Source organism: Lynx rufus, unplaced genomic scaffold (assembly GCF_022079265.1).
Source record: "Lynx rufus isolate CCGP_SWC_20201006 ecotype Redwood Valley unplaced genomic scaffold, mLynRuf1.p SCAF_5, whole genome shotgun sequence".
NCBI classification, from domain to species: domain Eukaryota; kingdom Metazoa; phylum Chordata; class Mammalia; order Carnivora; family Felidae; genus Lynx; species Lynx rufus.
In genome coordinates, this window is record NW_025814867.1 from 1,749,642 (window position 1) to 1,765,002 (window position 15,361).

Here is a 15,361-nt window from a genome sequence, read left to right on the forward strand (position 1 = left end):
GGAGAGTAGGGAGAGAAACGGAAAAGAGCTGCGGAGATGGCGCTGCGTCAGGTGTATCCCATGAGTCTAGCCTAATACTGATCTGTGCGTGTGAAAGGTGCAGCTCCCTGAGGTTGCGAAGAACTGTTGCTGGGAGCTAGAAGGTAAACAACAGTTCCCAGAGCTCATGTGGGCTGGAGAGATTCAAGTTCCGAGGAGTAGGATGCAGAAACCTAGTTGAACACCCAGGACATTCGGTAGAGGTCCCAGAGAGGCCGTTGTATGGGGATGGCACTAAAGCAGTTCCAAAACAAGGCTCCTTCCAATAGACTGATAAAGATCACACTGATTCCCAAGTGCCTCACCTGCCTACCGGAACAAAACTCCCTTTTTATTTTATTTATTTTTTTTTTTTAATTTTTTTTTTCAACGTTTATTTATTTTTGGGACAGAGAGAGACAGAGCATGAACGGGGGAGGGGCAGAGAGAGAGGGAGACACAGAATCGGAAACAGGCTCCGGACTCTGAGCTGTCAGCACAGGGGCCCGATGCGGGGCTCGAACTCACGGACCGCGAGATCGTGACCTGGCTGAAGTCGGACGCTTAACCGACTGCGCCACCCAGGCGCCCCAAAACTCCCTTTTTAAAGGACGACCACACTATCTGTTTGCTTGCTTCTGCTTTGAGGTTCCTTTTTGCCCACGAGTCTAGACATTCGAAAACTGAAAGTATAACTGAACACTAGTAAATAAGCCTGAGTCAGACTTCCTCTTTGAGTCAAGAGCCTGAGGTTTTGGAGCTAACTGTATCCCAACAGTGTATTTTAAATAAGATACATAGAACAGAACCAATACTGCAAGCATTGTGAGAACTGTGCGTGATTACAACATCCTTTCTAAGTGTCCTAACTAAATCACGCAATGAAAGACTGAATTTCGTTGTTTAACTACAGAATTGGAAAGAGAAGACAGACGTCCTTTGGGTCACCCAGCTAACTAGCGTGTAGTAGGGGTGTATTTTCAGTCAAAAATTCTGAAACCCTACCCCAAAGGTGGAGTATTGCTGACTAAAATAGTGGTAGTACCATTAATAGAAATAGTGGCTGCCTTGAGGAGTAGTGATTTGCGTAAGATTTTGAACATATGTTGAATTTAAGATCGATGTCGGAGCGTCAGAATAGAAATACTTGATGGATGAAGACTAATAAAGGTCAGGGCAATCAGGGCTGAATGTTTTTACCTGTCAAGATAATGGTTAAATTCTGAGATCAGATGGCTTCTCTTTGCCATTGTAAAGAGAGAGTAAAATGCCAGATTTCAGCTTTGGACTGGACAGTTGAAAAGGGGGAAAAGAGGGAAATGAGTAATATTTGCACTTCCCTTTCTCTTTTGCTTTTCTGCTGTTCAAACTGTTTAAAATAAAAATTTTAAGTTAATTCAATGAGAATATTTTTAAAGTATCTGATTCTACCTATACTTACCATTAACTTAAAAACAAAACAACATTCTTTGGTCTTCCTTTGTAGACATCTTTCAACAGTTTTGGGAAACAAGTTCGATCATGGCGCTGAAGCCATTGTACCTACGCTTTTTAATCTCGTCCCCAATAGTGCAAAAGTCATGGCAACTTCTGGATGTGCGGCTATCAGGTTCATCATTCGGGTAGGTTTCTTCTGTCTTCCTCCCTCTCTCCTCCCCTCCCTCTTTTTCAACATACTTAAATAAGTCATTGGCATTTTTATTTATTTACTTATTTACTCACTGATTTATGAAATAAAAGCAATACATGCTTATTACAGTTATATAGAACATTTAAATAATACAGAAGATTTTGAAGTAAATACGCTTGCATACAGAATGTGATATACACATGTGCATGTACTTAGGTGTATGTGTAATTACGTTACAGGTAGTAACGGGCAGATATCAAACAGTAAAACTGTTACAGGCAGTGGTATGATAGGCAAATTCTTAATATTTCTCATCTTCAATATCTTGAAGGTGCCCCCAAAAGAACAGTTAAAAAAAATAAATCTCCCCTCTTGAATTCTCTTCTACCATTCATCAGTCTAGCCATTCAGTATATACTTTTGCAAACGTCTGTTCTATGCCTATACAAACAGTATTTATTACAAAATATAAACCTAATGTTTATATTTTACCTATATATAAATAATACTTTCTCACTTGGTGTTTTCAACTTCATGAACTTGGGCACCTTCTCTTGTCTGTACGTTTAATTCTTCTAAACGTCTAGATTGGTTCTCTGTTAAAAGGCGTTGACATTAAGTCATCTTTATGGAGTCCTTTCTTTCCATCCTTTACCAACATTGTGTATTATCAGTCACTTACAGGTCTTATAATTTAATACATGGAATATTATTTCATATTCTGTACTTTGCATTTCTTAGTTTATTAGAGACATTGGCTACTTTTTTTTCCTTTCAGAATTCTTCTATGGATTGCCCAGTTTATACTCTTGGTACAGTTTCTCCTCACTGATTTCTAAGGTCTTTTTTATATATCATAAGTATATTGATTCCGTGTTACATGTTTTACATGTGTCGCAGGTACTGTTTTCTACCGGTCGGTCAGTTCTTCAAATGTTGTCTAAACTATTGTTTGTTATGTAGAGAACCTTTACATTTTTATGTACTGAGACAATGTTCCTTTTGTGGTTTTTGTTATAGTTAAAATGACTTTCCCTGTTTCACAATTATAAAAATATCCAGTTTAACATTTTTATAATTTTGTTTGTTATGTTTAAATCTAACTGGATTTTGTTTCTGTGTGAAATACAGATATCTAACATGATTTTCCCCCCAAATACAAAATGAGTTGACTCAGTGGCATGTATAATTAATTCAGTCTTTGTTGCAACGGCAGCATTTTCATATAGTAAATTTCCATTAAGTGTATGGGTTTGTTTCCTGAGCTCCTATTCAGTTTCTTTGGTCAGTTTATTCTTTCCTATTAAAGGAATGAAATTTCTTTCTGATGTTGCTGCACCAGAAGGTTTTTTCAGCGGTAAAATCAAATGGCTATTTAAAAAGCTATGAATTTATCTTTGAAGATGGTCCGTTTTTTCTGTTTTAATATTTTTTTAAGGTTCTCTAAATCCAGAAAAATAACAGAAATTATTGAGGTCTTTGTTTTGTCTTGCGTCTAATGGGAGTACTTTAAATATGATGTTTGGTGCAGATTTCTTTGGATACTCTATATTAGGTTAGGGGAACTTACTTCTGTTCGTATTTTGCTAAATTTTGATCAGGAATAGATGTGAAATCTTATCAGCTATCTGTGTAATATCTTTAGAAATGGTTCTCTTTTTAGTTATCCATTGGACATTCATTGAACTGGATTTTGCTTGGCCGTTGTTTGTTACGATGCTGCTGGATTCATTTGGCCAATACTTCAGATTTTGGCATTCATTTTAATCTATGAGTCTTTTTAGAATTTCCTGTACTTTTCTTATTTTATATATTTTATTATTATTCTATTGTGAGGGCTTGCTGACCTTGGAAGTTCTATAGTAATTTTTCAAATGTTTTAGACCCTGGGCCCTTTTGCATTTCACTTTGAATTGTTGGTTATTTGTATTTTCTTAGAATATTCTTTTCATAGAGAGTTTAAGAATCTTCAGCACGAGGTGGTATACTGCCTTCTCTTACGTTAAAAAAATAATGCCTCTGTAGCACTGTGGTTCTGTACCATTTTTTCTTGTTTTAATACTAATTTTCTTTTTTTTTCTTTTTTAACTTGCCAGAGGCATTGTTTCTTTTATAAGCCTCAAATTTTAGTTTTGTTGGTTCCAGCGATGTTCTTCAGTTTTTTCTAACTTTTTAGTTCCTATAAGTTTCTTAATTCCTTTCTTTGGCCTGCTTTGGCTCCTTTCCCCCCCTTAGATCTTGGTACTATGTCCTTAGATAATTTGTTACAGTTTTTGTTTTGTAATATTATCAGGCCGTAGGTTCTCTTGGATTTTGGCATGAATCATTTAGAGTTACCACATTCTCTTTATATTTCTTTATCACTTGTAATTTTCATTTCAACATCCTCTTTGAGTTACATAATGATACTTGGTTTTCAGATGGTTCTTTTGTTGCTCTTGTCCTTAGTTTATAATTTCATTACCTTCTAACTAGAGAATTTGATTACACGGTTTCTTCTTCAGTGAATGCCTTAAATTTTATTTGTGTCGCAGTACATCATAAATTTATATAGGTAGTCTTTTAGTACTTGCAAACTATGGAATTTGTTTATAAAGTACTTTGTTCATCTCTAAATCCAACTTGATATTTTTTATTATTCCAATTCTTCATGGTCTCGTTTTTTAAAAAGGTAATTTATCTAAAAAATTCTGATTCTGTTTTTTGTCAATTTCAGTTTCCTAACAGTTCTTACTTTATTTTATGTATGGTCAAAGTTTTTTACTATTACCATTTTGAAATAGCATTTCTTCCTGTAATTTCTGTTTTCTGTTCATTGTGCTTTTTCTTACCTGTTTCTTATTTTCTTAGAAGTTCCTTATTCTTTATCAGTGTCAGGAATAGAACCTGTTTTGCTTCCCCCACCTTTTAAAAAGACTACCTTTTGTCTAATTCATGTCATTTTCCCCTCAAACGTTAAATTGAATAAAAACATTTTCATGTCCAGCAGTTTGAAATTGTAGTTTTTTTACTTCTTTCTCTCCTGGCCATTGGCTCTTACCACCCATTTTTTAAGTAGTTCTGACTAATTTCTGTTTGGTTTAGTGTGTTCTCAATTCTCATGTATATTTACTTTTGCATATTTTAAAATGACTTTTCTTTACCCTAACAGAGCTAAAAAGTTGGACTTCAGGTTCATATTCCTTTTTTCTCAGAATTATTTACCTTCCATGCAGAATTATTTTAACTTTTTATTGTGTCTCTAAGAACTGAGATCCCACTTGTTTCTTTCCTAGAAAAACAAAAATAAAAACTTGCGGAAGCTTTCCAGGTGTTAGGAGTTTTCCTCCAGCAGGGACTTCCAACTTCACTAGTGCTTTCCTTCCACAGTGTGTAAGAGTTTCTGATGAAGGTGAATTTTCCTTAAGTTGTATTAATTTTTGTGGATCATTTATTTATTGCTTCTGTTTTCTTTGCTAGGTTTTTGGGTTTGTTTTTTGTTGTTGTTGTTTTGTTTTTCCTTTTACTCTTGTTACACAGTTTTGGAACCTTCAGTATCATTTATCATTTCTTGGATACTTTTTTTGTTTTTTGCCTTACAGGTGTATGTTCTCAAGAAAAATTCCTTTAAATTCTACTTATGTGACAATACCCATGCTGCCATTCTGAGGCCTTATACATCATACATTGTTTTCAAACTTCTTATCTTTCATAAGCTTGTTTAATGTTATTGATACACTATCCTGTCATCTCACTGAAAATACAAATCAGGTGGTTTTGTTGTTTTATGTTATTTCCTATTTTCTGTATTTTGTTTGTCTCCCAGAAGACTCCTTCCTTAGATTGCTGTCTTTGACTTCTAATTCTTTTTTTAATTCTAAAGAAGGTTTTTATTTTTCGGTTGTCAACTTGCATTCATAAACTAAAACCTAAATTGTCCGACTTGGTGTTTGGTTGAACGCTTCGTCCGTAATTGTAACGTTCGCTTTTTATTTTCCTTGGGTACAGCTCTCCCTGAATGTGACATAACAATAGTTAGGTCAGTGTATCTCTCCATACGTGCCACTGTGTTGAATGCGTGTTCATCAGCAGTTGGGTTTGGGGAGGTTATGAAGGGAAGAAAAGGATGGTAGGGAAGACCTACGCAGTGTGTTGTGGCTGGAGAGTCTCGAGGTCTGTGGCAGTGTTTGGGAATAGGCGCTTCTGGGCGCTGTAGGGAGCAAGTCCACAGGGCCCTTCTGTGCTGAGTGTAAGTTCAGTAGCCCACAGGTCAGCACTCTATTGTGCACTTCTCATTGGAGCAGCTTCAGGTCTGTAGGTAGCCTCCCTCTGAAGCAGCTGAACAGAGTTGGCTCTTTTATTTTGGTTGAGTTCACTCTAGCTCACAGATGTGCCACACACACTCCTCTTCGGTGAAAGACTGGTTTTTCCAATACCGGAAGCACTTTTGGCAGAAAGTCTTTAGCTGCAGAGAGCTGCGTTCCCCAGGGTCTTTTCCCTTCCCATTATGGCCCACACGCAACAACTGATTGATGTGGAAGTTGACGTTGGGGCCATTCGGAACCAATTCGAGCTGCTCTGAAGGGCCATTTTAACTCCAGAGCTCCCTAATGGCTTTTAGCGAAGAGATCCTAAGGCCCAATCACAGATGGATTTCTTCCTCCGCCCACCCCTGCCTCCTTTGCCCTCCTCCCACAGGTGTTGATCCCAAGGGCACTTGGGAGTATCCTACATGCTAGACTTCATCTCAGAGCTGGTTTCCTAGGTAATCTGGCCTATACCATTAGCTCAGAAGAAAAAATAGGGTATGTGAAGCATCAACTATGTATGCTTAGGTTACTATTTTATCCTTCTGTCTATTGTGTACTTTTTAGTGTTTACTTCACTAGAGGAATGTAAAATTACTAATAGAAATCAAAAGATTATATCTGTTGAACTTTACCTGAATTCTAGACAGCTGTGGTTTAGCCACAGTGAAACTTCCATTAAAATCACCATTTCCGAGTGCATTCCCAGCAGGTAGGGTTGCAGGCTCACTCTGGTTACTCGCTTTGATGGCCTACGAATTATTCTCTTCCACCGGCCGTAGCTGTGGCTCTTCAGAGAGTTTGACAGATGCAAGCCCAGTCCTGCTGGGGCTCCCGCCCCCAAACACACTGCCCCGACAGTTCTTTGCAGTTACACAATTAACTTCTCTTAGGTAGTATTACAGCCACGCCTGGCCTTCTGAAACTGTATCATCATTACTGTTATTTAAGTGGGGGAGACTGTTTGACAGGTTTGATTTCTTTCCAGATCTCATTTTATGGTCTTTTTGTTCTGTGCTAATATATCCAAATACTTGGGTGTAAGGCAAATAGAAGAGATTATGTGGAGCGGACTATATTTCTCAACCTTTTCTAAAACATCTTTTTCAGCATACTCATGTACCCAGACTTATACCTTTAATCACAAGCAATTGCACATCAAAATCAGTTCCTGTAAGGAGGTAAGTTTTGAGAAAAACTAATTTAGTATAGTTTTATATTATGTTAAATTCTTAATTCTGGTGCAAAATTTAGTTGTCACAAATTTCTTGCCTTCTAGAAACCTTAGTAAACTTTTTCATCTCGTGTCCTACAAGGAAAAAGAAATGACCATTACAACCACCTGTGTTTTCCAGGTTTCTCCTTTTAAGCTTTGGTTTCTTTGGGCCACTCGTTGCCTCATTTTCAGAGAGAATGGAGTCTGGAATCAGGCCTTTGCTAGAGTCCCACAACTGCCACTTGACTGTTCTACTTGGGCAATCACACTGCTCTGCACGTCAGTGTGTGTATATGTTAGTACCGCTGATGATATCGACCCCATGCCATTGTGAGGATTAAATGAGGCAGATCCACATGAGTAGAATTCATTATAGTGTTTGGGACAGAATAAACAGCCACACCAGGTCAGCCTGTCAGTCTTTCTCTGTTTTGTGATTTCTGCTGGTTTTAATACCATCGGGATCACCATCAATACTAAAGACAACAAAAACAAGATGTGTACATTTGATGTTTAAGAAAATTGTGAAGAGTCAGGGGTGCCTGGCTGGCTTAGTCAGAAGGGCACGTGACTCTTGATCTTGGGTGTGAGTTTGAGCCCCATGTTGAGTATAGAGATTACTTACTTAAATGCAGAAATAAATACATAAATATATAGATACTACAGAAAAAATTGAAGAATCATACTATGTGATTTCGCTTACATGTGGAACCTAAGAACAAAACAAATGAACAAACATTCATAAATACAGAAAACTAATTAATGGTTGCCAGAGGGGAGGGAGATGGGCAAAACAGATTGAAAGGGATTAAGAGGTACCAACTTGAACTTTAAATAAGTCACAGGGATGTCAAGTACAACGTAGAGAACATAATCATGATATTGTTTACCTTTGTATGGTGACAGATCATAACTATCGTGAGCATTTTGTGATGTCACATCACTAGCTTGTATGCCTGAAACTAATATAATATTATATGTCAACTACAATTAAAAATAAGCTTTAGAAATGACTTTAAAGACATTTTTAAGTACCATATTTTATATGCCAGTATGATGCATGTACCCATCTGTTTTGAATTCATATTCTTCTCCTGATCTCAATTTCTTAACTGCTTTAAAATTTTGTTGGTTTATTTTATTCAAAAACCATCTCAAACAATTTTTGCAAGACAGCAGATACAAGAAAATCAAACTACATTTTTATATTTGCAGTGAAGGATGTTTAGTTCAAAACAATTTAAACTATAGTCCTATCTGATCATGTTTGATATTACCTCTGTTCCTATATGCTTATAAAATCTGTTTTTACTCCTTTGGTCATTATTACTTGAGTAACAAAGAAAATTGTAAAGAATCTCTTTTTTTTTACATGATAAATATATGTATTTAAGTACTTTGCTAGGAAGAAGCCGAAAGAGGTATTACTGCCTTTAAGTGGTTCAGAGTTTTGGTGACAAGTGTTCTGTCACCTGTCTGTTATGTCCAGGGTCAGCAAATGACAGGTCGCTGGTCAAATCTGGCCAATTTGCAGTCTGCAGTCTGCAGTCTGGCCAATGATGCAGTCGGCAAGCAAAGACTATTTCTTTCATTTTTGAAGGGTGGTTATAAAGGGAGAAAGAAGAAAAGTGCGAGTTAGAGACTGTTTGTGGTTCACAAGGCCTAAAATCTCTGTGCCTGGCCCTTTACCGAAGAGGTTTGCCATTCTCTGTCTTAACACCGAGGAAAGTGGTAGCTAGAGAAATACGAATGTAACAGAGAAGAGGGAGTCAGGAAACGCGTCATAAAATTGCCTTGAGGGGTGTCTGGGTGGCTCAGTCGTTTAGGTTAACCGTCAAACTTTGGCTCAGGTTGTGATCTCGCGGTCTGTGAGTTCGAGCCCCGCTTCAGGCTCTGTGCTGACACCGCAGAGCCTGGAGCCTACTTCCGGTTCTGTGTCTCCCTCCCTCCCTCTCGGTTCCCCAACTCCTGCTTGCACTGTGTGTTTCTCTCTCTCTCTCTCTCTCAAAAATAAACATTAATAAAGGTTTTTAATTTAAAAAAACAAATGCCTTGAAAATGGGAAGCAATTCAGTAACTGTAGGGGAATTGAGTGGGTGTTACCTAGGCAGAGATGTAAAGCTTCTGAGTGGTGCAGAGCCATCAGACAGGCCGTTGAGGCCAGAACACGTGATAAACGGAAGGTTACAGTAGGAAAAGAGGCTGACGTGAGTGGGGGAGGGAGGCCAGGAGTAGGTTAAAGTCAGTGTAGAGGGCTGTGAACGTCTACGAAGAGAAATTTCGACATTGCTTCATACTCGGACAGTTTTTGGTGAGGAGGTGATGTCATCCATCTTTTTATTTCAGCTATGACCAGTGATTAAAAAGGGACAGTGAGAGGGGCGCCTGGGGGGCTCAGTCAGTTAAGCATACAACTCTTGGTTTTGGCTCAGGTCATGATCTCATGGTTCGTGAGTTCAAGCCCCACGTCGGGCTCCATGCTGTCAGTGCAGAGCCTGCTTGGGATTTCTCTCTCTCTCTCCCTCTCTCTTTGGCCCACCCCCTTTGTACTCTCCCTCTTTCTCAAAATAAATAAATATACTTAAAAAAAGGGGGGCAATGAGAAATATTGGTTTAAGTAGGAATTATTGTTCTTGTAGCTCATGTAAGAGGGGCAGGGTCTGAAGTAAGCTGTATTGGTGATCACTGATTACAGATTTTATTCAGTAAATAAATCCAAGGGATTTAAGGGTATAGAAATGAGAACTTGATCATTGGATATAGATCAGATGCTTCACACTGGGAGTTCTGCAGTCAGAATGCCAGGGTTTAGGTCCTATCACTTTGGGCAAGTTAACTTAACATTTTCTAAACTATACAGTATGGGCTAAAAGAATGGATTTGAGAGGGTAAGAATTAATTTGTTCTTTCGTACGTAGTGTTTGAGCTGACAGTCTCTGCCAGTGTAGAGATGTCCGCGAGCTGGTAGAAACTTTGACTTCACGGCGGAATGAAAGAACCAGTGCTGGAGGTAAAGGACTAGATGTGAGCAGCAGAGCTGATAGTCAGAGCTAAGGGTATAGACGATTCAGGTGATGTTTCCCAAGTAAAGGCTACGAAACGGGTTACAAAGAGCGCCAACCAGGTGAAACTTATTTAAGGGAAGGTGGAGGAAAAGTGTTAATAAAAGAAGAAAAATAGGGGAGAACTGTGTCATCAGATGCCAAGAAAGAGAAGCTCAAGAGTGAGACAGTTGAAGGAGTTGAGAACGAGAGGGTATAGGAGGAAATATACAGACACTTGATTAAAAATTACGTGTATGCATGTTTAAGAAAACAGATGTGGAAATGGAAGATCCGTTCCATCTTTCTTGGTCACCTTTGTATGTCTTCAATTTCTAGTGCATAGTAGGTGCTCGATAAGTATTTTTTAAAATGAAATAGTGTTAAGTTTTATAATTGACACACATTTTAAGTTAAAATCATGGGGAACCCTGAAGGTTTTTTTGAACTGTGTAGCATAGGAGTAGTTAGAGCCTTAAAGTAGTTAAGTATTTGAGAAGTTACAGTAACTAAAAACATGGGGTACCCGGGTGGCTCGGTTGATGAAGTGTGTGACTGTTGATTTCAGCTCAGGTCATGCTTTCATGGATCGTGGGATTTAACCCTGCGTAGGGCTCTGCCCTGACAGCATAGAGCCTGCTTGAGATTCTCCGTTTCCTTCTCTGCCCTTTCCCTGCTTGCGCTTCTTCTCTCTCTCTCAAAATAAATAAATAAACCTAAAAAAAAAAAAAAAAAGATAACCTAAAAATATCTTGTACTTTAAATTAAAAAAAAAATTTTTTTTTAATGTTTATTTATTCTTGAGAGAGAGACACAGCGTGAGTGGGGGAGGGTCAGAGAGAGAGGGAGACACAGAATCCGAAGCAGACTCCAGGCTCGGAGCTGTCAGCACGGAGCCCGAGGCGGGGCCTGAACCCACGGACGGTGAGATCATGACCTGAGCCGAAGTCGGACGCTTAACCAACTGAGCCACCCAGGTGCCCCCCTTGTACTTTAATTCAGAGAACAAAGTACAGTAGAAGAAAGTGTTAATTAACAATTAGTTTTAAATAAACATAACATAGTGTTATAACATTTAGTTATAATTAACTTATTTTTCAGGCGCTCATTTGAATTTTTAGATTTATTGTTACAAGAGTGGCAGACTCATTCATTGGAAAGGTATGTATTAACTCTTCCTTTCCTGCTTCCCTCTCCTTCCCATTATCACCAGTTCTTTAGAAGTTGATGGTATTGGTTTTGCATTATTTCTCCTTTTGCTTAAAAGCTATTTATACTGGTTTTCCTTTAAAGCTGTAATGTAGTCTGATTCCTCTTGGTGCAGCTGTGATTTTCTTCTTTACTTATGGGGTGAATGAGGATCTCTTAAGTAGGATGGATTAAATAAGATACTGCAGGTTAAATTGGACAGAAATTTTAAAATGTATCTCCAGACAAGTGACCTAGGTTTCCTGAGGTATAATTAATCAAGTAATGAATGATTTAAGATAGAAGGAAGGCACTTGTTTTCAGAGGAGAAAGATTTTAAGAAGAGAGAGATTCATTGGAAAGTTTCTCCATACCAGCTGTCCAGTATCATTGGTAAGGTATATACTGGGCAGTATCTCATGCAGCTCTGAGATGAACAAGAGAAAAATGTAGGCAGCCAGCTAGCTAGTTGGCTATTTGCACGGTATAATTTCAAGTTTGAAGTTTGGCGTATACCTGCATTTACAGGTATGGAAATTGTAAGAACCTATTCACAGCCTTTTTTTTTTTTTTTTTTTTAATAAGTTTGTTTCGTGTAGGCATGATATAATTCTAAGTTTCCTTTAAGTTCTTTGTGGCAACTACTATTTAGCTTGGTCCAGATCATAACTGATCATACTATTAGCAGATTATTTTCTACATTGGTGGGTTAGTGAGAACCACACCAAAGGGTTTTTTTTATTCGTTAAGAATTTAAAATTTAAGCACTATACATTTATATGTTATTTGGACTCTATAAAAATAATTATATTCAAGTTTTTAATATTTGGCTTGTCAGGAGGAAACCATCCATGAATGAAATATGTGGGGTTACTATTAGATTATCAGAAACTCTTACAGTCTTAGATTATTACGCACTAATTAATCTTTTTACCTCCCCTGCCCCTTTGTGATTAATTTGTAACATATAGGCAGTATGACTTGTGGTGAAATACAGTTTTACTCATGAATCTAAAGGTGTTTGGGGCACCTGGTTGGCTGAATCGGTGGAACATGCGACTCTTGATCTCAGGGTTGTGAGTTCGAGCCCTTTGTTGAGTGTAGGGATTGCTTAAAAATAACAGAATCTTAAAAAAAGTAATATGTTTTGTTTTAATAGACATGCAGCTGTCTTGGTTGAAACTATTAAGAAGGGGATTCATGATGCTGATGCTGAAGCCAGAGTGGAGGCAAGAAAGTAAGTCTATAATGTATTTTTGTCACGTCTTAAACATACTTGGATCTTTTCTTTGAAAAGAATTATACTGGAAGAATGAAAATAACGCAGTGTCTCAAGTATTCTACTACATCAGCCCTTTAGTAAAATTGAGATAGATTTTTCTCCATTAAATCTGTATTAGGTGTATGGGTCGCCTGGCAGACTCTGTTGGTAGAGTCTGCGACTCTTCATCTTAGGGTTGTGAGTTTGAGCCCCATGTTGGGAGTAGAGATTTTTTTTTTTATATCTGTACTGGATGTCTAACAGTGGACTTCACATTGTCATTTGTATCATCGTCAGTATTCCCATTCCATCATAACACCTTCACTTTCATTATGAATAAAAATAACTGTCACTAATTGAGAATGTGCTAAGTACCTGATACTGTGGAGCAGTTGGGTCTACATTACTGTCTAGTCTTGGAAATGACCTGCAAACATGCTATCTCTGTAGACTGGCAACAGAAGTTTGGAGATTCAGGGGTTTTTTCACGGCCATGCAAACAGTAAGGATCACGACCAGATTTTGGACTGAGATCTTTTCTCAAAAGCCTGCCATCTTTCCACCAAAACTTGTTAGATTTAGAAAGTATTCACTTGATAGGTGGTGGATATATTAATATGGTCTCATCTTCATTCGTCGTGAATGTGCACATTTTATGTAAAGCTATTACTTTATATTCTTTTGTTGTTACTTGTTCTTTTATTTTACAGGACATACATGGGTCTTAGAAACCACTTTCCTGGTGAAGCCGAAACGTTGTATAATTCACTTGAGCCATCTTATCAGAAGAGTCTTCAGACTTACTTAAAGAGTTCTGGCAGTGTAGCATCTCTTCCACAATCAGACAGGTCCTCATCTAGCTCACAGGAAAGTCTCAAGTAAGGTCACATAAATGATAATTACTGATTTCTTACTCTCTCTCCAACTCCCTGTAGTTCCGTAAGTTAGATGGTTGGGTGTCTGCTTGCTTCCCCTTCAAGCCTTAAAAGAATGATTACTGGAAAGTGTGGTTGACCTTTGAACAGTATGGGGGTTAGGGGCATCAACACCCCGTGAAGTCGAACATCCACATACAACTTGACCCGCCCAAAACTTAACTGCAAATAGCCTGCTATTGACCGGAAGCCTTACCGAGAACATAAACAGTCGATGGGCACGTTTTGTATGCTGTATGTATGTTATATACTGTATTCTTACAATAAAGTAAGGTAGAGGAAAAAATATTGGGAAAATCATAAGGAAAAAACACATTTACAGTACTGTACTGTATTAAAAAAATCCTCATGTAGGTGGACCCACTCAGTTCAGATCTGTGTTGTTCGAGGTCAGCTGTACTTACTCGTCTCTTGGTCTGTTGTTGCAAGGGTTGGATTACATGCTAGTGTAACTTCTTTTCAGGCAAAGAGTGTAGAGATTCAGATTTTGTGTCTGTGCTTTCATGCCTTTGAAGAAGTTTGGGAAGCACTAATTTATATATATATATATTTTTTAGTACCCCCAAAATAGTTGGTACAGTAGACCGCCCATTTCTAGGGCATTATAATGGAGGAATTGTAATGGGGATTCTGAAGTCATCTTCAGAACCCTTACACCACACCATGTGACTAGTAAACACACTGCTTTCCTTCCTTGCCTTTGCACAACTGAAGACTTGAGCCAGTTCCTCAGTGGCAAATTGGATCAGTGGCAGATTCACTAGTATCTGACTCACCTCTGTGTAATTGCATTCTCATTATATCGGCTTCCTCAAACCCTTCCTGCCTTGGCAGCCTTAACCCTAACTTTCTCTCTCTCTAGCCCTGTGAGATTGCTAGAATTTCTGATGCCGTGTCTACTCCCTAGGGTGGCCACAAGTATCTGCAGGTCTCCCCAAGGAAGAACAGCTCACAGAATGTGAGCTCACCTCTGTGTAATCCTGTGGGACCTTGGCCACACGAAGGTTGCTGGTTGCTTGGGGGGGCCCTGATGCAGGAGTGGGACGAGGGAGAGGCAAGTGAGGCACCCAGGGCACAGGATCCAGGAAGGCGCTCCCAGTGTTTTGTGAGTGCTGTACTTAACGTCCAGTGAAAAAGCAGATACGATCCATTTCAGTGTAACTATCGTAGGAACAATTAACCTTTCCTACCATGAACCTGTCTGGGGTCTTTGCTCCTCTTCCCGCACCTTTAAAACTTGTAGATAAACTTCCCTGATCCCCTAGACATACCTAGACATATTATTTACCTGTGGGCTGCAGAATAGCATTATAATGAAAGATAATCAAGATACTAAGGCAGGGGCACCTGGTGGCTTAGTCGGTTGAGCACCGACTTCCGCTCAGGTCAGTATCTTGCGGTCCGTGAGTTCGAGCCCCGCGTCGGGCTCTGTGCTGACAGCCCGGAGCCCGCTTCGGATTCTGTGTCTCCCCCCCTCGCTCGCTCTCTCTCTCTCTCTCTCTCTCTCAGAAATGAACATTTAAAAAACATTTTTGTAAAGATAACTAGGGCAGATGGGTCCTTTGAAATGATCTGAGCTGTTTTGCTTTCTAATCGTTGGTGTTATCCTCAGCAGGAGCCCTCAGCCTCGTTCCTCTTGTCCCAGGCAGTTACGCTCAGCACTGCCATAGGCGGCGTGATACCTACTCGGTAGCTGCCTGTAGTGCCGTTGGCCGCGCCCGTTACGGCTTAGGTGAAGAGGCTTTGGTCACGCTGAACTCCCTGTGTGCTGGTGATGACACTACCC

The 15,361-nt window shown here is 38.9% G+C and overlaps 1 protein-coding gene across 8 annotated transcripts in view; it reads left to right on the top strand.

The window, feature by feature from the left end:
• CLASP2 (cytoplasmic linker associated protein 2) overlaps window positions 1–15,361 on the top strand; it is a 182,194-nt gene that overhangs the window by 82,291 nt on the left and 84,542 nt on the right. For all 8 annotated transcript variants that reach the window (XM_047098781.1, XM_047098785.1, XM_047098782.1 and 5 more), the window contains exons 12-16: window positions 1,505–1,640; window positions 7,045–7,115; window positions 11,293–11,352; window positions 12,539–12,616; window positions 13,351–13,518. In XM_047098781.1, coding sequence (XP_046954737.1) covers window positions 1,505–1,640; window positions 7,045–7,115; window positions 11,293–11,352; window positions 12,539–12,616; window positions 13,351–13,518 — 513 coding nt within the window. The remainder of the gene's footprint in view (window positions 1–1,504; window positions 1,641–7,044; window positions 7,116–11,292; window positions 11,353–12,538; window positions 12,617–13,350; window positions 13,519–15,361) is intronic.